General features: G+C 37.6%; 1 protein-coding gene and 1 long non-coding RNA gene across 13 annotated transcripts; one reads left to right on the top strand and one right to left on the bottom strand.

Moving 5' to 3' along the window:
• Window positions 1-352: 352 nt before the first annotated feature.
• LOC131326524 (large ribosomal subunit protein uL14mz) lies at window positions 353-23,365 on the bottom strand. Of its 11 annotated transcripts, none has more exons than XM_058359332.1 (6): window positions 23,287-23,365; window positions 22,955-22,995; window positions 22,774-22,846; window positions 21,209-21,259; window positions 1,898-1,995; window positions 353-1,014 (listed from the first exon to the last, which is right to left on the bottom strand). In XM_058359332.1, exons 4-6 carry the CDS (start codon window positions 21,237-21,239, stop codon window positions 559-561), a joined length of 585 nt encoding a protein of 194 aa, XP_058215315.1. In that variant the 5' UTR covers window positions 21,240-21,259; window positions 22,774-22,846; window positions 22,955-22,995; window positions 23,287-23,365; the 3' UTR covers window positions 353-558. The 11 variants fall into 11 exon arrangements, with proteins under 11 accessions (XP_058215315.1, XP_058215323.1, XP_058215319.1 ...); XM_058359340.1 differs by having other exon boundaries at window positions 353-1,011; window positions 23,287-23,337; XM_058359336.1 differs by lacking the exons at window positions 21,209-21,259; window positions 22,774-22,846; window positions 22,955-22,995; window positions 23,287-23,365 and adding exons at window positions 4,060-4,110; window positions 4,317-4,452; window positions 6,897-6,968.
• Window positions 11,950-14,877, top strand: LOC131326526 (uncharacterized). 2 transcript variants are annotated; one of them, XR_009200015.1, is made up of 4 exons: window positions 11,950-12,082; window positions 12,243-12,278; window positions 12,399-12,471; window positions 14,560-14,877. It is a non-coding gene; the product is annotated as an uncharacterized LOC131326526 (long non-coding RNA). The 2 variants fall into 2 exon arrangements; XR_009200016.1 differs by having other exon boundaries at window positions 12,027-12,082; window positions 12,238-12,278; window positions 12,399-14,877.
• Window positions 23,366-25,342: the final 1,977 nt, after the last annotated feature.

Genomic DNA, 25,342 nt, shown 5'->3' with positions numbered 1-25,342 from the left:
GCCATGTCACATCTGAATCTCAATATTGTCACCACAGCAACAAAACGACGCCCTAATGAACTACAGTAGTTTCCAGAAATCAGATAAAAAACCACAACAAATAACTTGGAGTGAAGCCTTTGTCCCAGAAAAAGAACAAGATACCGGATGTAGGGGACAAGGACAGAAAGAGGTCTGAGGGCCTGAATAGGCAATCCGACTCCCCATAGGTGAAGAGACCCATGGGAACCCAAAGGAAATTCTAGGGAGAGTTTTCTCTCTCTAAAAGCTGGAGAGAGAAACTCCCCTCGCGAACAATTTATGTACAGGCTGTATAAAAATTCCAACTGGAGTACAAAAACGCTGGTTAAAATGATGAAACATGGGAACAAAATTAGCCTTAGAAACGTCAACAACGCCCAATGATTACAGAACCCAACAAGCGGCTCAATTACAATCTGTGGTGAAGAAAGGATATATTTCTCCTAAGAAAGCTTGCACGTACCTCTTTCTAAAAAATAAGAGAGAAAATTAAACAATTACATTACTGCATAAAGATATACCGACAAGTATCCTACCTCAGACAATGTGTTCAGCAAGACTAAGAATCTTGACATGCTTTTTCTTCCTCAACTCATGTGGAATTGGCCCAAACACTCTGCTTCCAATTGGCTCGCCTTGCTTGTTAACAAGTACTGCAGCATTGTCATCAAACTTGACCTCGCTCCCATCGCAGCGGCCCCGCTGCATTGCAGCACGCACAACAACAGCATAAACAACAGATCCTTTTTTCAACTCTGCTTTTTTCCCCTCTCCTTTTTTCCCTTTGCCAGCCGGTTGGGATTCCTTCACTTTCACATCTCCTTTTTTCGCTTTGCCAGGCTGTTGGAATTCCTTCACTGATGCAACTATTAAGTCCCCCAACCTTGCCCCCTTTTTCCCCCCCTTCAAAGCTTGTATGCACATTATTTCTTTTGCACCCGAGTTATCCACCACTTTCAGCTTGGTCCTCATCTGTATGAAAGTCCTTTGCTGCTGTTGGAATCCAATTGAAAAGAGATGTTAAGTAAGATTTTAGATAAAACTGGGTCACAGCAAGTGGGTTTTGAATTGTTCTGGTTATTCAACAGAAAAACAGGTTTAAGTTAGTTGCGCAATAGGCATCCTTGGAAAGTGAGTGATGGAGATTTGATAAGTGGAATTCGTATATCAGTTGCTTGAGCTACTTCCAACGTAAACTTGGTCTATCGAATGAATTCATCTTGAGGGAAAATAAGGAAATGAGGCAGGAAGATTAGACATTTATTGAAAAAAATTGAACACACTTCAATTCTGGGGCATCAAGAACTGACTCACTTAACAGCAGATTTGAATGACACTTAAAAGAAATTCATGTGTTGCAAAACATTTCTCGTCCATAGACAGGTCGACCTCAGTCTGGGCTTTTTAGCATGGTATTTTGCAGATTAATACACGAAATAAAAGGGCATACTAACAAAGAAAAAAGAATTCAAAGCACTCAAAAGTCCTTACCCCTAATAATTGGCCAGGAACATGCAAAACCCTTACTATTTCTGCATGGCAAAACATGCCTCATTAACATAATAATGACATCTCTCTTTCACCAGTTCCATCACATTACTACTATAGTACTCAGTAAGATACGAAAATCAACTTCCAAAAAAACAGTTAAACAATGCAATTATCCACTCTTCAAAATCATAGCAGTTTGGTAAATTGTTAAACAAGGATTAGGAGTACCTTTAGCATAATGTCTCCCATTGAAACTAAGGAGCATCGATAATGAACAAACCAGGGGAAAATAATGCTCATGGAGTTCAAGCAGCTTTAATCAAGATAGCAGGACAATATTGCGGGAACATTGCAGATTGAAAGAAGCAACAATAAATACACAAACCTGAGACAATATACTGCTGCATGTAATCTCAGGTGACGTTGATTGTGAACCAAGTCGAAGAGCATTGATGTTGAGGCTACTGAACAATGAACGGCCCACTATTTGTATTTCCAACAAATAGAACAAAAACGGTTCGTCAATTATGAAAGGAAAACATGCACTAAAAAGAATACAGCCAGAAGGTACGAGAAATAACTCCACATTTCCACGCACTGGAAGGTGGTTAATAGTCATTAGATTCTACCTACAATCCGGTTCATAAAATTCTGTCCAAACAGAAATAACACCATGTACACTAAGAACATTGAATATTGGCATGTTTTTGCACCCATTTACCCACATTAACTACAAAGCGAAGGAGTTGAACTCTAGCGCAACATTTACAACACTGACACACCACAGGATCCAATGGTTCTTCCCCGTTCACAATATTTGAAGAAGCCACATAAGTAAACTGATCATTTCAAAGTGTGCCCGTGTTCCATTATAGTGACTATTATCAGTGAGTAGCAAATTACAAAAGCTTATTTTGGCTCAGTGGCTCCACAGTAAACTTCATATGTCTATATCTGTCATAGTTTGATCTAAACAGTTTCGCACGCACCAAGTCTCCAGGTTTGCTAATGAAATGTCATGGGCTGGGCCGCTTCAACTCACCTTTGTCTTTCGATCCATCTCCCTCGGCCCCGGCCCAAATAAAAGACCCAAACACCACAACTGCCATCGATTTGTTATGGGTTTAGGGCTTTGTCATTTGTTTTGGGGCAATTGGGACTAGGGTTTTACAGTGCTCTACTTTGGCACCATTGTTGATTAGAGAGAGAGAGAGAGAGAGAGATGCTGCAAGTTTCGCTTCTAAATCTAGTCAAGGTACGATACTCTGTTGACTACATTTGCTTCAGCTGGTAATTGTTTTGTTTGTTCTTAAATTAGTTAGCTTTTTTCAAAAAAGAAAAAGATACTTTCCTACATAATTCATGAATGCATGCTGACTTTTGTTTCTTGCAATTAAACGAAGGAAATGCCATGAAGTGGGCTTTCTAAAACCTGAATAGTCTTGATGTTATGCCTCTTCTATTGCAATTCGTTTTTCAAGCGAATAGTGTGGATCGATTTTGATTTTTTTTTTTTTTTTGCACATTTTTCATCCTTATCAATGGTTGTGTGAAAATCATTTTTCAATAATTTTCCCATTTCACTTGCTACCATTTTCAGTATCTAACATTCTTTTCACTCATCAAATAGATCTAGTTACTACTGTATGTTAAAAACCCAGAAATTTTGTTTACCTGAGTCAATGATGATTTTCAGTGGAAATTATATAAGACTTGCTATTACTTGGTGTGGAACTTGGCTTGTACCAGGCCATCGCTCCCGCAACTGTTGGTTAATGGGTCAATGGGTCCAGTTTTGGAAAAGGTATTAAATTGGGTGATAACAGGAGTAATGGTTCTTTTTCAACCAAAGTACCAACCGTAAGGAGCATATGCTACATTGCTACCGTAGATTGTAATTCTTGGTGGCATGTACCCGGGCTTTGATTGACCCAAGATCAGTGGTTCTTTAAACTCTTGTTTAAGTTCAACTTTATAGTCTTGCTTGAGACTGGTCTGTTCATCTAGCTAACCTGTTGCTTAACCCAGCAAGACATGGATACTCCTTAGGGAACTGAGGGTCTTTTGGTTATCACATCGTATTTGCTTATGTTGGGTCTAATCTAGACACATTTGGACATTCTTAATTACGTAGGCATTTGTTACTCTAATGGCTTATCAATGGATTTTCTATTGTTATTTTGGAGCCCTTAATAAGCGGGTTTACGCTAGCTTACAGTCCCCAGGCCCCCAGCATTAGACACTGTGTTATAGAGTGTTTTTGCACTCTTCTCATGGTTTTGCCGAAGCAACCATATAAGTTTCTCCTTTGTGCAATTCATCCACGATGAGTTTGTTAAACGCCCCTTCCGAAATCTCCTTCTTGGAATTTGGTTCAAGCTTTTCTTTCTCATTCAACTTTTCCAACTGAACAAGGTTTTCTTGAACTCGTTCCTCATACCTCATACGCAGAAAGGGAAAGTTCAACCACAGCTAAAGCCGCCACCCCAAACAAGAGTAGAACCAATACGTTTGAATCATACAAATGAAAAGGGACAAATTTTTTACCTTTGGAGGCCAGGTGTGCCATACTGGTCATGTATGAACTTAGAATTCACCCTGTTAAAAGAATTTCAACAATATGAGAGTTTTCACCAAGCGTTTGATACATGGTTCAACATAACACAATACAACCAATTTAAAACTCAAAAGTCAAGAAGTTCCCCAATTCCTGCCAACCATATGAACTAGAGTCATTTTATTCCAAATAATTTTGTATACATCTCAAAACCAGAGCCATACCAAAGAAGAGCACAAAAAATTACTTCTATTATAAATTCTGCACGACAATTAATGTGAGGAGAAGAGGAAGGCAAGTTAGAAAACAAACTCCACCCTCCATTGCTCTCACATGTGATAATTTAGCTTCATGTAGATGGATCCAACGGAACCAGCATGTAACTGAAGCCCGCAAAATGTGCACGTGGGATTAAAAGGCAACCACTATATCAATTGACAAAATTATCCTAAAAAATTCAATTACTCACAACTAATAGTGATATGTGACCAGTTGAAACCATGTGTTATTTTGAGAACTTAAAAAGTGAGCCAGCCCTTAGTTGCAGGAATCGCCTGACTTGAAGCCGCTCCGCCGCAACGGCGTTTCTCACACAGAATTGCGACGGGAGCGCGTTCATGTTGAGACGGGAGCTTACAGTTCGTTCCAGTCGCCGTCGTGGCTGTAAATTGCAGATCTTGTTTGCCGAAGAAGAAGAAGAGAGAGAGAGTACCTGGTTCAGCAGAGAAACTGCCGTTGCGTGGAAGACAATCGTCGGGATCATAGCCGACGTTTGTTGCTGCGTGGAAGATGATAAGAGTTTTGTCCTTTTAATTTAGGGTTTCTTTCTTTTATTCTTTGGGCTGCAAAGTTGGGCTTAATTATTCTTGTTGGGTTACTAGCTTGTGTATTGAGACAAATATCTGGGCAATTATAATTCATTCTGGACAAAAAAGGTAATTTTCATGGGCTTTTGTTATCCTTCAATGGCAAAACAAAAGAATCAATGTATTTTTAATACATAAATGGTGTTTGGGAGTAATTTTTTTTTCCTTTTTTTAAATGAATAAGAGAGACAAAGAAAAAAGCACAATAAATGAATTTTGGTGGTAGTTGGGAGCTCATAAGTTAACTTGCACTGCCCACAAATTGTGAAATATATATATATATATATATATATATATATATATAATATAATATATAAAAATATACATAGCCGCTCCCAATCTAAGGAGCTTCTATGTACCTTTGCTCCCCCGCCCCCGCTTCGTGCAACTAAGAGCCAGCCTCAAAATTCACAGCAGAATCAGCTTCCCAACAATAAAAAAGATATGCCAAAAAGTACTTAACATAACAAGAATAAACATCATCTAGTATCATAAAACCAACTCTCTTTATTAGTAACTAAAAATTTCTGGAAACTGTAACCCAATTTATTTTCTTCCGCTTCAGTTTCCAGCTCAATTGTCATTCTATTTGGCCTTCCCACTGCTTTTATTACCAGTTCTAACTCTTTTCTTCAGCTTTCTTCCAAGTATAATTACTTTCAGCTCTTCAATTTTGGTGTACCCAAAAAAAAATTCAAAGGAGTTAAAGGTAAATTATTACCGAATTTTGGTTACATGCGAAAATTGGAAAACATTTTGTGGGTTTTTATGTATACGTTACACACATCCTTCATTAAGCCTACGAAATTTTCAGAGTCAGTTGTCACTCAATATATATTAGAATGATATTGGAAAATATATGGGTGGAATAGATGTCCCTAATCAGAGGAAAATATTCCATAGTTTGGCTTAAAACTCAGCCCCTTTGGTTGGTATGAAAAGATAAGATAACAAAGGGGAGCCCGTTCACACTAAATCTCATCATTATTGGTGAGATAAATCTCATCATCATTAGATGAGACAACAAATTCAGACCAGACTGCAGTTTGTATTTTTTCATGTAATTCTTTTGGTTAAACTGAATAAACAAGAAGCAACTTCCATGTCAGTGACGCAATGAACAATTACATCATGGGATTCAGACCAGACTGCATTTCTAAGTCCTTGAACATCTGTAGATGTATTAAGGTCTTATATACTTGCTAAGATGGGATTCAAGGTAAATTTTACTTCAACAAACCTTATTCCCATAAAAAAAAACAAAAAAAAACACCTACATCTACTAGGACAATATATGATTCGGGGACAAGTTTTCTATAGAAACTAGAAAATAAACAATGCAGTTCCTCAACAAAATAACCAATCACAATTCAAAATCGAACCCAAACAGTACGACCTCAGATTACTAATAGAGTTCTAAAATGGGAAGATGTTCTCTGGAACTTCTTTCATATTCTGTAACTTTTGAGCTTCTTCAAATGTCACAAACCGAATTTCCGATTGACCGAAAAAAAAAATGTCACAAACCCTAACCCTAACTTTTCAGCTTCTTCAAATCGCTGAAAATACTAGAGCACGATTAAGTTCATAAATCGCTGAAAACCCTAGAACCAGAGATTACAAAAAAGCAAAACCCTAATTCTTTTTGTAACCCAGAAACTCAGTTTAGGGCTCAAACATAGAACACCCACAGACACACACACACACAGAGACACACACACACACACACACACACACAAAGCCCTAATTTGGTGGTCACTACGTTCTTCTTCTTCTTCCTCGAACTGTTCACAAACCCTAATTTGTGAGAAATTCTGAGATTCGAGATACCAGAACGAGAGAGAGAGAGAGAGAGAGAGAGAGAGAGAGAGATATTAGATCTTGCGTTTCAAAAAACCCCTTTTTTTGGTTCGAAACAAAACAAAAACCATCATTTTCCCCTAATATCGAGAGAGATATACCTTGGTGGTTGTCGTGTTTGGTCGTTGGTTGTCCAGTCGTTCGTCGTTCTTCTCCGATCGCCCTAATCTCTCTCTCTGTCTACGCGTCTGCAGAAAGGGGAAAATGGGAAAGTGGTGGATCCGCGTGGTTTTGTTATAACCCGTGACCCGGCCTAAATACCCGACCCATCTCCTAGTTTCTACCCGCGAGTTCCATTTTTATTTCTCCACTGTATAGTATATAGGAGTACTATATACTGTTAACGTGATTACGTGTTGAATTGTTTACGTGATTTGCTTATGTATCCCTTCGATTTTTAATGAAAGTTCAATTTAGTACTTCAAGTTTTAATTTCAACAAATAAAACCTTCGATTTGCAAATTGGATTCAATGTCATCCTCTAGTTAGCTTTTGTTAACAAAATTGACGGAAAATGGGCATATACCCATCACGTGAGCCTTCTCCAAAGCATATTTGCCAATTCTCCTCTCCAAGGGAATATTATGGTCAATGCAAATGTATTTTTCTTCAATGCCCTGTAGGTGTTTTTTTCTTCAATTCATTACGGCTATAATGCAACATGGTGTTTTTTTCTTGAACATTATGGCAGCAAGTAGGTGTTTTATTCTTCAATGCCCTGAACATGATCATCATCATCTTCGTAGTTCCGTGCGAGCCTCGGAGTGGAACCCGTATGCCCGTCGGTTCATGGTCGATATGGAACCCGTTGGTCGTCTTAGCATCAATGTTTTTTAAAATCCTTTTTGTTTGTTGGTTTCATTTTGTTGGGAAAAAAAGAAAAAGAAATAGAGGTAGTAAAGCTAACGGCTAAATAATCCATTATGGATCATTTTTTGTCCTTATTCAAAAAAAAGTTCGCATTTGTTAATTTTTTAAGGATTATTGCTTCATTATAACGAAATGAATTTAAAAAGTAAAAAATTACGATCAAAACTTTTTTTTAATAAAGACAAAAATTGGCTTATTGGCTTATTTTTGTCTTTATTAAAAAAAATTAAGTTTCGGTCATAATTTTTTGCTTTTTAGATGTCTCTCATCATGACGAAGCAATAATCTACAAAAAATTGACAAAAAACTAACAAATGCAAAAAAAAAAAATTGAATAAGGACAAAAAATAATCCACAATGACTATTTTAGCCAAACAAGGCTTAAGCTCATTTACAAAAGAGCACAAAAAAAAATGTGGAGAAATTGATAGTACTACTTGCACCGGTAGGATCACTAGTTTAAATTTCTAATAAGAACATATCTGTAAACCAAGGGGTTGATGGTGGACTAGTGGTAAACAGAACTTTGGAGAAATGGGTGTCAATAATGGTGGTCCAAAATGGCGGTATAAAGGTAATGATTTCCCTCCAAAACCATTAGGGTTAGGAAAGGGAGAGAGAAATTGGCAAATATGCCCTTGGAAAAGGCTCACGTGATGGGCACATGCCCATTTTCCTTCAATTTTGTTAACGGAAGCCAAGTGGAGGATGACATTGAAATCAATTTGCAAATCAAAGGTTTTATTTGTTGAAATTGAAACCCGAAGTACTAAATTGAACTTTCATTAAAAGTCGAAGGGATATATAAGCAAAGCACTCCGTGATTTGTGCCATAATCTATTTGAGAGTGTCTTTTTCCACAGAGCCTCCGCACAAAACTGTTCAATTTCGCGCGTTCGTTTTAGTTTTGGACGGTCCAGATTTAATGAAACTTAGAAAAGTTAATCACAATCAATTATTACCGGTCATAATTGGTTTTCAATCCTGATCGCCTAAAAACACTTTGGACGGTCGTGATTGAGCTCCGTATAACTTCTTCTTTACGGAACAACTGTAATGAAAAGATGTTTTTCTCATTCTATTTTCTGCTTGTGTAAGAGCTGTATTGTCCTAGGAACTAGCTAGGATGTTCGTTGATTGATACCATAGAATGAATCCCATGGCTGGCTGAATGCTTCTTCCGCCCAGATTATCCAAGGTTGTCAAAATCCCTACCGAAGTGAACGCTCAAAAGTCTGTTGCTACTTCACCCCAATCCGGTGGTGGTGAAAACGATCCAACTGGCTATCAGAAAGCTCTAACCGCAAAGTTGGAAAAAAAAAAAACTTGAAAAAGGACTTAACTCTCCCCAAACCTCATTTGTTAACAGTTTGAGTCATAGCATCGGTGAGTTATTGCTTTAAGGGGTTAACTCTAGTTAGTGGAGAGTTAGGAGTCAAGACATCAATTAATGAGACGAGTTGAGGTGGCATGCAGCTATTGGGTTGGCGCCAATTGGGTTTTACATGGTCCCTCCGCGTGTAACTTAATCTGGAATCAAGCACGCAAGGTCTTTAAAAAACAAGTATTGAAGCCATTTTAGGCTTAAAAATGTTGAAATTCAGTTTTACTTCATTTTGTCTTGTACTTTTCAGGAACAAAAATAAACAACGACAAGATAAAACAGTACATACAATCGAGCAAGCAGACTAGGTCTTCGAAAGAAGTACTATTGAATTAAGCAATTAGAGGCTCAAAAAACTTAAAAATTAGTCTGGAAGGTGATGATTCCAACGATTATATGGTTTCAATCTTTGTTGTGTCTGCCAAAACCACCGCCATGAGAGAGAGAGAGAGAGAGTGAGAATTTGTGAGGATGAATTTGATCAAATAATGAAGATCAAAAAATGGTATTGTCCTCGTCCAGGACGCGAGAGACTGGATTCTTAGCTTAACAGTAGCTCACTCTTGTGCAAGGAATGTGTCTTTTAACTTAAGTCCATATTGAACACATTTTAACATATTATCCAATATGGACAAATTAAGTTGGGTTATAAGTGAACAAATATTTTTTTAAATTTTTTGGGCAGAAATAAACTCGATATTCATAAATAAAAAACACAATTGCAAACATGGTAAATCTGTCCGAGCCGAGTCAAGTGGATGAATTTGGATGGGTTAAAAAATGTGGATCAAGCGAATATAGGGCCTGCAAAATATAAGTCGGATCATCAAGTGTGACCATGTTGGGTCTCATTTTGTGTTAGAAGATGAGGTTAGGCATGAGAGGATACACGCTTTAGGGATGGCAATTTCGGCCGCCCAGCCCCGCCTCACCCCGTTCCCCGCCCCAAATGGGTAGGAGATTCGGGGATTATTTTTTAAAAAAAGTGGGGAATGGGTAGGGGGTGGATATGAGTTAGTACCTGTCCGATCCCCGCCCCGCCCCGCTAGCCTACTATATATAATTATTAATACATAAGTGAGGGTTTACCCACTTGTTATTCTACTTTATGTAAAATGCTCAGTTTGTTTTCCCCTGTAGTTTGAATTTTGATGGTAACTAAAAGTGATGGAAAGAACATAAATTTATCTTCTTTCATACTACAAGGCAAGTAACTTCTTGAATTTACTCTTTGTGGATAGTGGACAGTGAGTGAAATGGTTGTAGAGAATTGTGAGAAATTATGGCATGGTGTTTGATATAATTTTTGAACTGATGTGAGATGGATTATAGAACGAGTATTGGGTGTGGATCTGACTGTAATGTATGTCGTCTTGTAGTATGATGTTATTGCTGACAAATGTGGCTGATAATGAATGAAGGTTCGAGGTTTTCTTTTCGAATTTAAGCATCTTCTGTGTATTTTTGTTTCACTTTTTTTCTTTGGGTAAACTATAGTTAACCCCCTCTAACTAAGCCTCGCATGCACTTTGCCTCCTCTAACTTCTTTTTTTGTCACTCGACCCCCTCTAACTAACTGAAATTCAAACGGTCATAACTTCAAACGGTCATAACTTCTTTGTTCAAAATCGAAAACATGCAAATTATATATCAATTTCGAGGTCTTGAAGTCAGCTTTCTAATAACACCAAAATCACATCACGATTCAAAGCACACAGAAAGTTATGATCAAAAGAGTAACGGCTGGTAGACAGAAAAACCGTTTTGATCATAACTTTCTGTGTGTTTTGAATCGTGATATGATTTTGGTGTCATTAGAAAGCTGACTTCAAGACCTCGAAATCGATATACAATTTGCATGTTTTCGATTTCAGACGAAGAAGTTATGACCGTTTAAAGTTATGGCCGTTTGAATTTCAGTTAGTTAGAGGGGGTTGAGTGTCAAAACAAAAAGTTAGAGGGGGCAAAGTGCACGTGAAGCTTAGTTAGAGGGGGTTAATTGTAGTTTACCCTTTTTCTTTTTTTCTTTTTTTGTGTATTTTTGTTTCACCTTTTCTTAATGCGTTTTTTCATTTTGAACACAATCTACCACTTCGGAAAACTCGCTCGGTGTCAACTCAAGTGGAATCGAATGAAATGCGACCACCAACTGTGGCTATTTTCCTTGGCATTTGGTTTGTAATGGTAGCCTAGATTTTTTTTTTTAATTTAGTTTCATGGTTTGTATTTTCTAATGGTAGGTGACTTTTTTTTTCTTTTTTTTTAAAGTTTTGGAATCTTTGGATCCCCGATTCCCCGCGGGGATCCCCGTTCCCCGTTTGGAGCGGGGATGGAGGATAAAAATAAATCCCCGGTGGGGATTGGGGTGCGGATGAGGAGAGATTTAGGTTCGGGAACGGGGATAGTGGTATCCACCCCCGACCCTCCCCATTGCCATCCCTACACGCTTGTGAGAGTTAGGTTGTACCAATGGAAAGTATATGGTGGAACATGATACTTACTATAAATTACGAGGGCAGAAAGTGTAGTTTTTCTACTTTAGGTCGGTTCCTCCTCCACCGGGGCTATAAATAAGAAGATAAGAGCAAGTTTACCAATACTTAGTTAAAAAATCTTGTGAACAGTGCACATTTTTTTAGTTTACCTACTCATATTTCTTTCAATACTACACCAATACCGTTTATTTAACATATTTTCTATTAAAATACCCATTTTTTCAACTTTTTCTTTTATCCTATTATTATAATATGAGAGAGGGGGGAAAGGGAAAGGGAAAGGGAGAGAGAGACAATTAAATATTCAGACAAAATTGAATTCCTGATGAACAGTGATTCTTTATTAATACCTAATCAATTCTTGAAATCTATTTTAGCTCCTTTTTTACCTCTTCTGTTACAATCAGTTTTTTCTATTCTCCTTAGGTAAAATAGCTAAAAAACTATTTTACATTATCTGATAAACTTGCTCTAAGAGATTTCTAGGGCACGAAAGGAGGAGAGAAACAGAAAATCTGCGTTTTCAATTCAGAGCTGGGTACGTAAATGGGGAATCCTCTCGCTTCTCTGTCGTCGTCGTTTTCTTGTTGTACATGTTCTATATTTGATTATTTCGTATTTTTTTATTGTTGTTTCTCAATTACTATTATCTTTATCTTCTTTCTGTTTTGAGAATCGGCACGTCGTTTGTAGGCAAGATTCGAAAGTCATGTTTCGTTCGCTGCTAAAACGTAGTAAGTTTCTATTTCTATTATTGATTCTTGGTGTTTTCTGGAGATATTGTCGATGTTCCATTCGTTCACGAACAGTATTCTAGCGAATTTTTGTAACTTTTTCTTTGGTCATTTTTACAGTGAAGGCTACTCCACCCGACCAAATTGTCAGAATGCAATGTTGGATGATTATCGCCAGTACAGCTGTCAAAATGTAAGTATTGTGTTTAACATTCCTCCTCAAAACATTGAAAGATCCTAATGCCTGTTTTGTTGACTCTAACATAAGAGTGGAAGGTGTCTCTGCCGAGGCAATGAGGTGATTATGGTTGGGCGCGACGTCGGTGACATTAGATTTAACTTTCTTTGTATATAGATATGTTTAAACTTACAGTAAAATGTTTGCCAATGTCTTTGTAATGGGTATCGACTGTGTAAATGTCGTAGGCTTAATGAATGGCATATGTGAGATATATATCCATAGACCCACAAGGCCACAATGTGTCCATATAAATTGGGCTGAGAACATCTATGGCTTAGAACAGGATCCATTGGTGCATGAGATCAATCTTCTTGACAAGGGGTGTACATGTTAGGCCGTACTCAAGGAATGGGCCAAACCTAATGAGTCCAAACAAATTGGATCTTATTTTATTGTATGACAAAACCACAGGTTGGGCGTAATATTCAAGGACCTAAGGTTGTTAATAATGAGTTTTAAGGGGTAACCCCCCTCGCCGTCCATTATCAAATTTTGTGTACACACAAAGTGAAGAAGAGCTGAAAGTAAATTAGATCCGGAAGGAAGCCGAAGAAAGAGTGAGAACTGGTGACTAAAGCAGTGGGGAGGAAGGCCAAATAGAAGGACGATTCAGTCGGAAAATGAGGAGTGTAGTAATGTTTCAATAAATTTTTAGGATGTAGAATCTATGATTTGTGAATTTCTAGGGGGTAATATACTAAATGAAAATCCTGTTTTGCTATAATAATACTCAACAAGCAAAATATAGCCAACAAAGAGAGACCGTGGCTATGGACCTTACAACTAAAGAGAGTGGGTTTTCTGATAGTAGAAGATGTTTTATACTCATTATATTCAGTACTTTTTGGTAGATCTTTTTTATAGTTGGGATGCTGCTTTTCCTTTGAATATTCGTATGGTTGGGAATCCGGGGACTTCTTGACTTTTGAGTTGTAAATGTTTTGTTGAATCATGTATTAAATGCTTTGGTGTTAACAATCTGATATTGTCCAAAATCTTTTAACAAGGCGGCTTCGTTCGGTGGTGACCTGTATGGCACACTTAACCTCCAAATCTAAGTTCTTTTTGTTTTAATCTTGCCTTCACATCTCGTTAGTTGTGGTTTGTATTCTTAATTATGACAAAGGCACTCAAACGTATTATTTCTTGAAATTGGCATCCAATATCTTAGTCCATAGGGCCACAGAGTCTGCATTCATAGAGTACTGTGGTAATTCTTTTGAGTAGATTTTGAGTTATTTTGTTTGAGATGAAACGGTCTAGCTCATGCTTCACATTCTTATTTATCTTGAGACAGGAGGTAACATCGATTCCGCCTCCACCCAACATGAACAAATCACTTCAGCTTGATTGATTACATCTCCAAACTAATCCATTCCTTTTTCTAATTGGCCTTTTTGGCAGAGAAAATGTTTTGGCATATTGAAATTGTAGTATGCATTGCATGTAATGTCTGTAAACTACTTTTCCTAACTATACTTGCTCTTGCAAGTTTGACCTTCGATGAAATGCCTAATCCTTGAAAGAGCCATAATGTCATGATTCACTTGAGAACATTTAATTATCCAATTCATAACCTGATTTTTTGCAAGATAATGTGTTCTAAATGTGTTCCAAAATCATATTAAATGATGTCCAATAAAGTTGATTTGTTGTATAGTTGATGTTCTCAAAGAGTATAACAAAATGAACAGTCTCGATGGTTGAAGTGAAGTGGGATCGTAAGAATTTTTACGGGCCAAAATTGGAGAGGAGCTGGACTCCTTTTGTGGTCCTTCTGTGGGCACCTTTTCTGGTCTTTGTCGTGATGGTGAATTGCCTAGCTTGGTTGAAAAAACCAGTTTTTGTTTTTGACTCAGCTGAGTGTTTTCAACGGCTAAGCCAAATTTAATTTGCTTTTGCTGACTTAGGTTTTCATTTGATTTTTCTCGTTTTCGATTTGTGTTGCTAATAAAAGGTTGTCCTGGTATGCTCTTTTCTCTGGCTTTACTAATAACCAAATCATTACATTACTTCTTTTTTCATGATCTCATTTAATAGGCTCACTTTCAAGCGAAGGCTGAATGCACCTTGAAGGACACATCTGGTCGTACAGATTGAAGTTCGAGATGCACCCCTAACTACTTGCGTCTGCATTCTTATTTGTTTATAATGGTTCTGTGTACAAAAGATAATGTAAGACAATAACCTATGGTTGACATATTTTGCTTTTGGGAAGGGGGTTGTCATCTGATGGCTGCTTCCTGCTACATTGTTTATTTCCTAAAGCAAGCGGAGAGAATAGAGACATTTGTTGTTTGTTATCTTGCTCTAAGCCATAGTATTCAGCTATAGAATGCTGAATTTGCAGTTTGCCTCTTTTATGTGGTTCCCCGAGTATTTGAAACTGTGATATGCCCTTCTCTGCGGGAGTACAGTGTGTATGGAAGACATCTTTTGGTTGCATGGAACCTAAGGAAGACATAGGGCTTTGTTTCTTTCATGTGAAATGTTTTTTTCTTCAATTTCAGAATTTTGTGGATAACCTATAGATAGATGAGTTGTCTTACCTTTGTTGCCTATTGTGGAAAATTCCTTGCTGATACTGTTCTGGTACATCAAATGTCATATACCATTTCTGTTGCTTCAATCAACAATAATACAAGATGTTCCATTATATATATATATACTTGAAACAATGAAATATTGCTGGCTCTATGGTGTGATCCGTCATCTATTGATCTCTGTTATGAGGTTTGTTGATGGCCAAGAGGTACGGAACATTGTCAGCAGGAAGAATGCCCGCATGAAGCACCGCTCCCCAATTTTGCTCCAGCATCAACAAGACAAGACACCAAAAAATCACCTTGAAACATCGACTGAACACCTGAAATAGCAACAAAGGGATTAGGCATCTTAGGCATCGATGGATCTAAGTTCTAATACTAAGGCCATCCACCCTCCTCTATATCATACCCCTTTTTAACAGTTCCAACGTTTGAAAATGTTACAGTTCCATTGATCTAAGTAATCATTCCCATATCATTAAATTACAGTTCCAAGGTTTCAAAATATTACATCCTTAATTAACATAACGGCCTAACCTATCATAAGTACGGAATACAAAAGGAAAGTTCAGTGTTCACAGCCACCCTTACTCAAAAGGATTTATAACAAAATTTACAATTTCATCTTCGAAAGAGATTTACAAAAGCTATTTAAGTAATCCTTTCATATCTGCTTTCAAAAGAATTTCCAAATGATGCATGCACAACACTCCATACTACCGTCCTGGATTTACACCTAAAAAATGAATAGTTGAGCTACATTAGTTCAGTAAAAAAATCTACACTAACTTTATATGCAATGAAATGACAAGTAGAATGAGTAGTGGAAATACGGCACAGTTTCTCAAATACAAAGAGCAAACATAACTAAGAAGATTCATCGCTTAGACATCTACCCAATACTTTCGTGGAAACTAATATTCGCGCTCCACTTTTAACGTGAAGTTACTAGTAACTTCATGAATAAAGTGAAGCGCCATCAGTAAAAAGTGGAGCGCGAATATCAAAATCCTACTTTCGTAATCCCACCGTATAAACCATTTTTATCGTAAGTATATAGGATGCATAAGCAAAGTGTACAACCAAAGCAAAGACCTATTAGGGTAAGCTATATGGAGTAGTTGACAGTAAATCATTTTTTTTCTTAGACATGCACCAACACCATGCTGACTGGTAACACCAACCCAATCAACAACCTCCTCCACCGCCACCTGCCACCACCACCGCAACCTCCACCGCCATATCCGTTTCATTTTTATTTTCTCATCAAGTGTCATGAGCGAATGCTTATGCCCGGTCTGTTTAGGAATCCCGACACCCTCTGCTACGCACCTCACTTGCTGATAGAGCCTTCATTCATATCATGAGCGATTGCTCCTACCGAGTCTGTTTAGAGATCCCAATACCCCTGCCAAACACGTTACCCGCTTGAGGGCCTCATTCATGTCATATGTTTAAGTGTTCACTTGTCTCGTTTCAATCAATTAAAATCCGCAACGAATCATTTATTCTCATTCCAACATTTAACACACCTATCAAATCACTTAGTTTAGGGTTTCAAGAAGCAGTCACACAATTCATCCTCAATCCGAGCAATCAAATTGTTGAGGGATTAAGGTGGTGAGGCCAATTGCCCTTCGGTTCGTTTATTTTTGTTGTATTTCAGTTTCTAACATCATTTATTAAAGTTTCTGTGACTGTTGATATTCTACTGTGAGGAAGAACTTGCATCAGCCTCTTCATTTGTGACATCCCATATTTGGGACAAAGTTAGTCCCACATCGACTAATTTGGGAAATTTTAAATGGTATATAAGGAAACCCAAGCAGCTGATGTATAATTTGAGATTAATTTTTTAAGCCACATAGTTAGGCAAATGGTTAGCAAGTCAATTGGCGCGGGTCATTACAGTTTATATCAGAACGCAACTCTGGTCTACGTGGTGGGGGTCACTTCTAGAATTTGGTACGAGCACACTAATTATGTTGTACAAAGTTAAGTGTATGTTGTACAGAGTTAAGTGTCATCTCATAACCACTTGTACGAGTGTTGAACAGTGCAAAGTGTCATACCATAACCACCAGGAGAAGGTTGCTGGCCTGGCCCAATGCAACAAGGACATTGCACCCCAAGGTAGGGCTAGAGGTTAACTTTTTGAGCCACGTGGTTAGACGAATGGTTAGCAGATTAGCTGGTGCGGATCGTTACATCATTTCCCTCTCCACTCCCTGCACATCAAACCTTGCAACAATCGGGAAGAAATCAGACACGTTAGGCTTTCCAATTAGCTCCATGATTTTAAGTATCACGACTCAAAACTCATGCCCAATGCTTTCAGCTCTCTTGGCTCCTGCTATGAATCGTGTTTCCCCACAACATGCTCAGTAGCACCGTTGTGCTAATCTTACCATGCCTCTCTGATTGTCTTCTTAACCTCGTCTCTTTGGAGCCAGACAGCCAGTAAATATCCTCCAAGCTAGTGTTTCTCAACATCTCTCTGACAAACACTTTACGCATGTTGAGCAGTAGGAGCCATATGGGGCCCACGCGATATCAAATCCTATCCTCCATATGTGGCGATAGAAGAGTCGCGGTCGGAGAAAACCGTGTCCTAGTCGCGAACGACCTCTTTTGCTAGGCAAAACGAGGTTAGCACAACACAGTTTTTTCACAAACCATAGCATGTAGATTGGGCCATATTGTTGAGCTAACTCGGTGAATAGTTGGTGCAATGCGTGCAAATGGGAGGTCTCCTACTATAGGCAAGCCGCGGGGTCCAGGTGGCAATGGAGCTGAAATCCGGCTTCTTGACTTGAGAAATGTCAAATGATTTGTAGGCATAGTGAGAGAACTTTTTTCTTTTGCAACATTGTATATATGAGCTTAGCGGGGAGTTAATAAGTTAGTCCACAGAGGGTTCGGAGACTGTCCATAGCCTTGAATCCCAACCAACCACCTGTCATAGGGCTCGAATCCAGGCCTTCACTAAGGAAGGCGTGGATGATGCCAATTGAGCTAAGAGCTCATTGGCAAACAACCAAATTCATTACCGTATGTATAGCGTGAGAGGTTGGATGAATTTTCGTTCATGGTCCTACCGTAATGGCTGCTTTGGCCCTTTGGTTGAATAGTGCCTTTCTGCCACGTGGAATGGTGGGGATAGTGCTTAGTGACATAATCCTTTGCACCCATTCTCAATCACCACTCTGTGCTCGCCAGTATTTTCAAATTGGGATACATATCGTGTATCATTTATTTTGTTTTATGAATCGTATCAGAATACATATCACGTATCGTAAGATATGTTAACAGAAACTAATAGGCAATAAAATAATAGTTATACTCAATTATAGTATAAAAATCTGGTGTATATTTGAAAAATAAGTGTTTTATCTATGAAAAAATGCTTTTAAGAAGAAAAAAGGCTTTCTGGTGCCTGAAGTCAAGGAAAGGGAAGGGAAAAAGAATCCTTATCTAATTCGTGCAAAACATGATTGAAATACTTTCTTTCTTTTATTTGAGCTTCGAGTTTGGGTTTTCTTTAAATGATTTGGATACGACCATAACTAGATGAAAAGATCAGAATGCATTTAGTGTTCCACTTCTTAAAATATTGTATAATTCGTTCTCTGCAAGTATTCGTAGGATACACTGTGAATCAGAATATGGCTATAATATCATAGAATACGTCGCCGTATCGTATGATTTCTATACAAAAAAGGATATGGGGAGTGATACATATCATTTTTGAGAGGAGATGAGACGAATCATAGGATACGTATCCCGCATCGTAGGATTTTTACAATCATGGTGCTCGCACTCTCAATCCCCACATTCAGGGTTGGGATGTTTTTGAATAACACGCCCCCATTCGTGCTCACACACCCAATCAGGCATTATGTGACTCACAGATAGTGCATTGATTTTTGCACTTTTTTCTAAAATGTCTATTTTCACCCTTCGTTTTGCACTTCTTTTGCAATGGTGCCCACTTTTACAGGGTCAGGTTATGTCTTGTGCACAAAAATATTGTACTTCAGGACTGTCCTTAAGAAATCACGACAAACAAGGCTATTCTATAAACCCACCCAATTAACAGCCCCATTCTTTTTTTGGTACACTTGAAAATGAATAGCCCCATTCAAATACTCGCAACAAAGGTTCGCTACAGAGGGCAACGGATACTTTATACCAGAATGGAATAAGTAAAGCAAATTTCCACAATCGGAACACTGAAAGAAACAGAGCCCCTATGTCTAGTTTATACACAGCCAAACACCAAAAGTTCGCATCAAGATTAAAATCTCTGGAAAAGTAGCCGATGTCTTTCATAAACACTGTACTCCCACGGAGAAGGACATATCACAGTTTCAAATACCCGGAGCCACATAAAAGACTTCGGCATTCTATACCTGGATACTATAGCTTAGAGAAAGGATTACAAGCACCAAAAGGTCTCTTCTCTTTTCTTTTGCTTCAGGAAATATACAACGTAGCAGGAAGCAACCATCACATGACAACCCCCTTCCCACAACCATAGTATGTTGTCTTACATTATCTTTACAAACAGAACAGAACCATGATAGTAAATAAATAAGACTGCAGATGCAAGTATTTAGGGGTGCATCTTAACTTCGACGACCCGATGTGTCCTTCAAGGCATCCTTCCCTAGACTGGGAGCAAACCTATTAAACGAGATCATGAAAAAGGAAGTAACGATTTGGTTATTAGTAAAGCCAGACAAAAGAGCATTCCAGGACAACCTTTAATTGAGGACCAGAATCCAAAACGAGAGCAATCAAACAAAAATCTAGTCAGAGCAAAAGCAAATTCAATTTGTGCAGTGTATGGACATTAGTGTATGTACTCGTATTCTTTTTTAAAGATAAAACATTCAGCCGAGAACAGAACAAAAAACTGGTTTTCTCAACCAAGCTAGGGAATTCACCATCGGGACAAAACATTACAAAAAGTGTCCACAGAAGATTATGAATTCGATGTTTAATTCCCACGTGAATCATGACATCATGGCTTTTAAGGGGATTATGCATTCCAATGGAGGTCAAACCCGCAAGTAGGGCTATAAATGAACTGAGCCATTCGCGAATTGTTCGAGGCTCGGTTCGGCAAGAGCTCGTTCGAGTTTGATTCGTCTGCTAAATGAACGGAACCTGAACCTCAATTCTAGGCTCGTTCCGTAAATGAACTGAATCTGAGCCTAACGGTATTCGGCTCGGTTAGGCTCGCGAAACCTATACTTAAATTTAATTAATAATTCAATAGGGGTCTATTTGTAAATATAAAAAATTTTAAGGTTGTATATATAATTCAATGCTTATTTTTCTTCCAAATTCTATACGATCAATTAGAGAATTTGGGTTCGCTTGAGTTTAATGAACTGAACCAAACCAAACCCGAGTCTTGACAAGCTCAATTCGAGCTTAGATTCGGCTCGGCTCGATTCGTTTGAGTTTAACGAGTCAAACTCGAGCCAAGATGTTCATGTTCAAATCGAACCCGAGCCGAACTCGAGCGAGACTAGTACCTGTACGAACCCGAGCCTCGAAAAATTTTAACGAGCCGAATCAAGCCAAGTTGTTCAGGCTCGAATCGAACTCGAGCCAGTCTAGTACCTTAACGAACCCGAGCCAAACTTAAGAGGGTTCGGCTCGATTCGGTTCGTTTACAGCCCTACCCGCAAGACTAAGGATAGTCACGAAAAGTAGTTTGCAGACATACCAAACAATACTTGCTACAATTGCAATATGCCAAAGCATTATCTAGAACATTTTATTTCAGCTGAAAAGCTCAATTAGAAAAACTAATGTCATTAGCTTGGAGATCATTTAGCATGTAATCAATCAAGCGGAAGTGAATTGAGTTCCAAATTCATGTTGGGCGGAGCTAGACCATTTCATCTCAAGATAAATACGAATGTGAAGCATGAGCTAGATGGGACCATTTCATCTCAAACAAAATACCTCAAAATTTAGTCAGAACACCTAAGAAACCAAAGAGAAATTACCGCACAACTACATGAAGACACATTTAGACTATGGCCCCATGGCCTAACATATTTGATGCCAATTTCAAGAACCGATATGTTTGAATCATACGAAATGAAAAAGGGCAAATTTTTTACCTTTGGAGGTCAAGTGTGCCATACTGGTCATGTATGAACTTAGAATTCACCCTGTTAAAAGAATTTCAACAATATGAGATAGTTTTCACCAAGCGTTTGATACAGGGTTCAACATAACACAATATAACCAATTTAAAATTCAAAAGTCAAGAAATTCCCCGATTCCCGCCAACCATAGGAACTAGCGTTATTTTATTCCAAATAATTTTGTATACATCTCAAAACCAGAGCCATACCAAAGAAGAGCACAAAAAAATTAATAATAATAATAATACACTTATATTATAAATTCTCCACCAAAATTAATGTGAGGAGAAGAGGAAGGCAAGTCAGAAAACAAACTCCACCCTCCATTGCTCTCACATGTGATAATTTAGCTTCATGTAGATGGATCCAACGGAACCAGCATGTAACTGAAGCCCGCAAAACGTGCAAGTGGGGTTAAAAGGCAACTGCTATATCAATTGATGGAATTATCCTAAAAGTGATATGTGACCAGTTAAAACCATGGGTTATTTTGAGAACTTAACACATGAGCCAGCCTCAAGATTCACAGCAGAAACAGCTTCCCAACAATAAAAAAGATTTGCCAAAAAGTATTGAACATAACAAGAATAGACATCATCTAGTATCATAAAACCCACTCTCTTTATTAGTAACTTAAAAATTTCTGGAAACCATAACCCAATTTATTTTCTTCCCCTTCAGTTTCCAGCTCAATTGTCATTCTATTTGGCCTTCCTCCCCACTGCTTTTATTACCAGTTCTAACTCTTTTCTTCGGCTTTCTTCCGATTCTAATTACTTTCAGCTCTTCAATTTTGGTGTACCCCAAAAAAAAAATTCAATGGAGTTAAAAGTAAATTATTACAGAATTTTGGTTATATACGAAAATTGGAAAACATGTTGTGGGCTTATGGATACATTACACACATCCTTCATTAAGCCTACGAAATTTTCAGTCAGTTGTCACTCAGTATACATTAGCATGATATTGGAAAACATATGGGTGGAATAGATGTCCCTAATCCGAGGAAAATATTCCGTACTTTGGCCTAAAACTCAGCCGCTTTGGTTGGTAAGAAAAGATGAGATAACAAAGGGGAGCCCATTCGCACTAAATCTCACCATTATTGGTGAGATTGGGTGAGAAAGGGAAGCACAAATTAAAAAATTTCTTTTTTATACTTTTTAGGTGGAATGGATGTCCCTAATCCGAGGAACATATTCCATACGGATGGTAAGAAAGGATGATATAAGAAAGGTGAGCCCCTTCGCACCAAATCTCACCATTTTTGGTGAGATTGGGCAAGAAAAAGGAAGAACCAATTAAAAATTTTCATTTTTTTTTATGTTTCTCTCCATTTCTCACCAAAATACTCTATCCAAATTTCTTTTCTCATGAAATCCCTCCATCCAAATGTTTACTCCATCAAGTTCCACAAATCTATACAAACAAAATTAATCAAATTTCTAAAAAATGTATACAAACAAAATGTTAGCATCAACAAAATAGGCATCAGATCTTTCAATATTTTGAGGAGGAATGTTAAACACAATACTTACACACGGATAACTGTATCGGCGATCAAAAACCCAATACAAAATCTGACGAGTGTGGGTGTTGGAATAGCATTCACTGTAAAAATAACCAAAGAAAAAGTAATTACAATTCGCTATAATACTATTTGTCGACGAATAAAACATCGACAATTTCACAAGAAAATACATAGAAATAGAAACTTACTACGGTTTAGCAGCGAACGAAACATGCCTTCCGAATCTTGCCTGCAAACGACGTGCCGATTTTCAAAACAGAAAGAAGATAGATTAAAGATAATCACTTTTTTTGGTTGAGGTTTTAGAAAGTTATTTTTGAGAGTTGAATGGTAATGAGTGAAGAGATATAGAGAGCGGAATTTATTAAAAACTGTGCCGAAAATAAAAGTTACGAACAAAGCGGAGTAAATAGTAATTGAGAAACAAGAATAACAAAATACAAAATAATCAAATATAGAACATGTACAACAAGAAAACGACGACGACGACAGAGAAGCGGGAGGATTCCCATTTACGTACCCAACTCTGAATTGAAAACGCAGATTTTCTGTTTCTCTCCTCCTTTCGTGCCCTAGAAATCTTATCTTCTTATTTATAGGGTGCCGCTATTCGCAGCCCTTTATTTTCTTCCGTAACCCACAAAATTTCGGTAAATGGTTGTTGAAAATCATAAATAACATTTCGATAAATTGTTGTTGAAAACAAAATTATATTTCGGTAACTACATGTCGAAAATATGTTCAACTTTCGGTAAACAACTGCCGAACATGCATTTTCGGTAAACATCTGTTGAAAAAAATATTATATTTCGGTAATTGGTTGCTGAAAATATATCTCAATTTCAATAACTAACTGTCGAGTATAATTGAAAATTTTTAACGGGCTATGGGAGTAAATAGAGGGTTGCGAATAGCATCGCACTATTTATATCCCCGGTGGTGGAGGAACGACCTAAAGTAGCAAAACTACACTTTCTGCCCTCACAATTTATAGTAAGTGTCATGTTCCACCATCTACTTTCAATTGCTACAACCTAACTCTCACAAGCGTGGATCCTCTCATGCCTAACCTCATCTATCTAACACAAAATGAGACCCAACATGTCAAGGAAATAGAGTCCCACGTTGCTTGGGAGTGAAATAGATGATCACTTAATAATATTTGAGACCTCTCCACCAATTGCCAATTGATTTTGAATTGGATAAAAAGTTTCTACATTGTAACAGAGTGGGACTCGTTTCACCTCACATTTTACCCATAATGACAGACTAGCATTTTCATTTCATTAACAAAGCTGGACGGAGATTTTAAGCTAACTTTTTTTTCTTCTTTTTCCGAAAAAAAAAATTAATTTAAAAACAAACAAGTCGGATTTTGACCATAGCTTCTCGTTTATAGTTTGATCTAATTTTCCCGAATTTTGTCCAAATCCACATGCATCACGTGTGGCTCAGCCTCTAGTATTCATAAATGCGGAGTAAAAACAATCCCTTTTTTTTTTTTTTATAAATTGTAGAGGCTATACTCAAGGGAAAAAAACAGGAAAATTAAAAAATGAATTATTTAATTTACCCTTTTTACCCGTACAATTATTGGGTGTAGAGGTGAAGTACAATTGTAAATTTTGTTTAGTTTGTGTGGCATTTTGGGAAGACCAAAATGTGAACCAGCCTTAGAAACACAATAGTATACACCAAAAGTTGCTCCATTTTTAGATATTAGAATAGATGGCGCCAAACTCGAGCATTGTAAAACCCTAGTTCCCAATTGCCCCAAAACAAAGCCCTAAAAACCCATAACGAAGCGATGGAGTTGAGTTTTGTTCACCTTCCACTTAAGAGGGTAAATATTACTTTCATTCTTATTGGTTGAAATGATGTGTATCACACCACAAAGTAATGTCATACTTACCAAAAAGTGTATTGTACGGGTGGTATCTGCACTATTTCAACTAATAAGAGGGATGACAATGTTCACCATCTTTTAAAGAGGGAGGACAATGTTCACCATATTTTAAGGAGAGTGAACAAAATTGCACTCCGAAGCGATGGCAGTGGTGGTAATCGGGTATTTTATTTGGGCCGGGGGCGAGGGAGATGGATCGAAAGACGAGGGACGAAGGTGAGTTGAAGCGGCCCAGCCCAAAACTTCTCATTTGAAGCCTAGGCCCTATTTAATATTTTTTATTTGGTACTCAGTATTTTTCACCTTTTGTAATTTCTTGTTTCATTTTTTGTCGTAATTTTGGAATTAAGCATTTGTGCCGATGGGGAATCATAAAAGCATAAATATGTGGAACGAAGTTGAAAAAAGTTAAAAAAATTCATCTTCAAGGTACAATTTTTTTTTTTTGCTTTTGGTCATAATTTTTTACTTTTAGACTCATTTTATTGAGACAGATGATTAATCCAAATATATAACGTAAATCTAATAAAATTTCAAAAAAATATGAAGAAAAATACCAAAAGTAACATAAATTTTAAGAAGAATGGGGCCTAAGATGCCTCTATTTTTTATTTTCACTACATTGTGTTTCATTTTCTCTAGATAATATCATTTAGATTATTTTTAGGTG

The sequence above is a fragment of the Rhododendron vialii genome, chromosome 5a (genome assembly GCF_030253575.1).
Source record: "Rhododendron vialii isolate Sample 1 chromosome 5a, ASM3025357v1".
Lineage (NCBI taxonomy): Eukaryota > Viridiplantae > Streptophyta > Magnoliopsida > Ericales > Ericaceae > Rhododendron > Rhododendron vialii.
This window is presented reverse-complemented; position numbering and strand designations above follow the sequence as displayed.

Bases quoted from the DNA above. Each gene is read 5' to 3' on its own strand.
- LOC131326524 (XM_058359332.1), bottom strand. From the start codon at position 21,239: ATGACCAGTATGGCACACTTGACCTCCAAAG. The intron at 1,996-21,208 runs GTAAAAAATTTG...AAATACAAATAG, and splicing joins GGCACACTTGACCTCCAAAG to TGGGCCGTTCATTGTTCAGT. The intron at 1,015-1,897 runs GTTTGTGTATTT...GGATTCCAACAG, and splicing joins GCAGCAGTATATTGTCTCAG to CAGCAAAGGACTTTCATACA.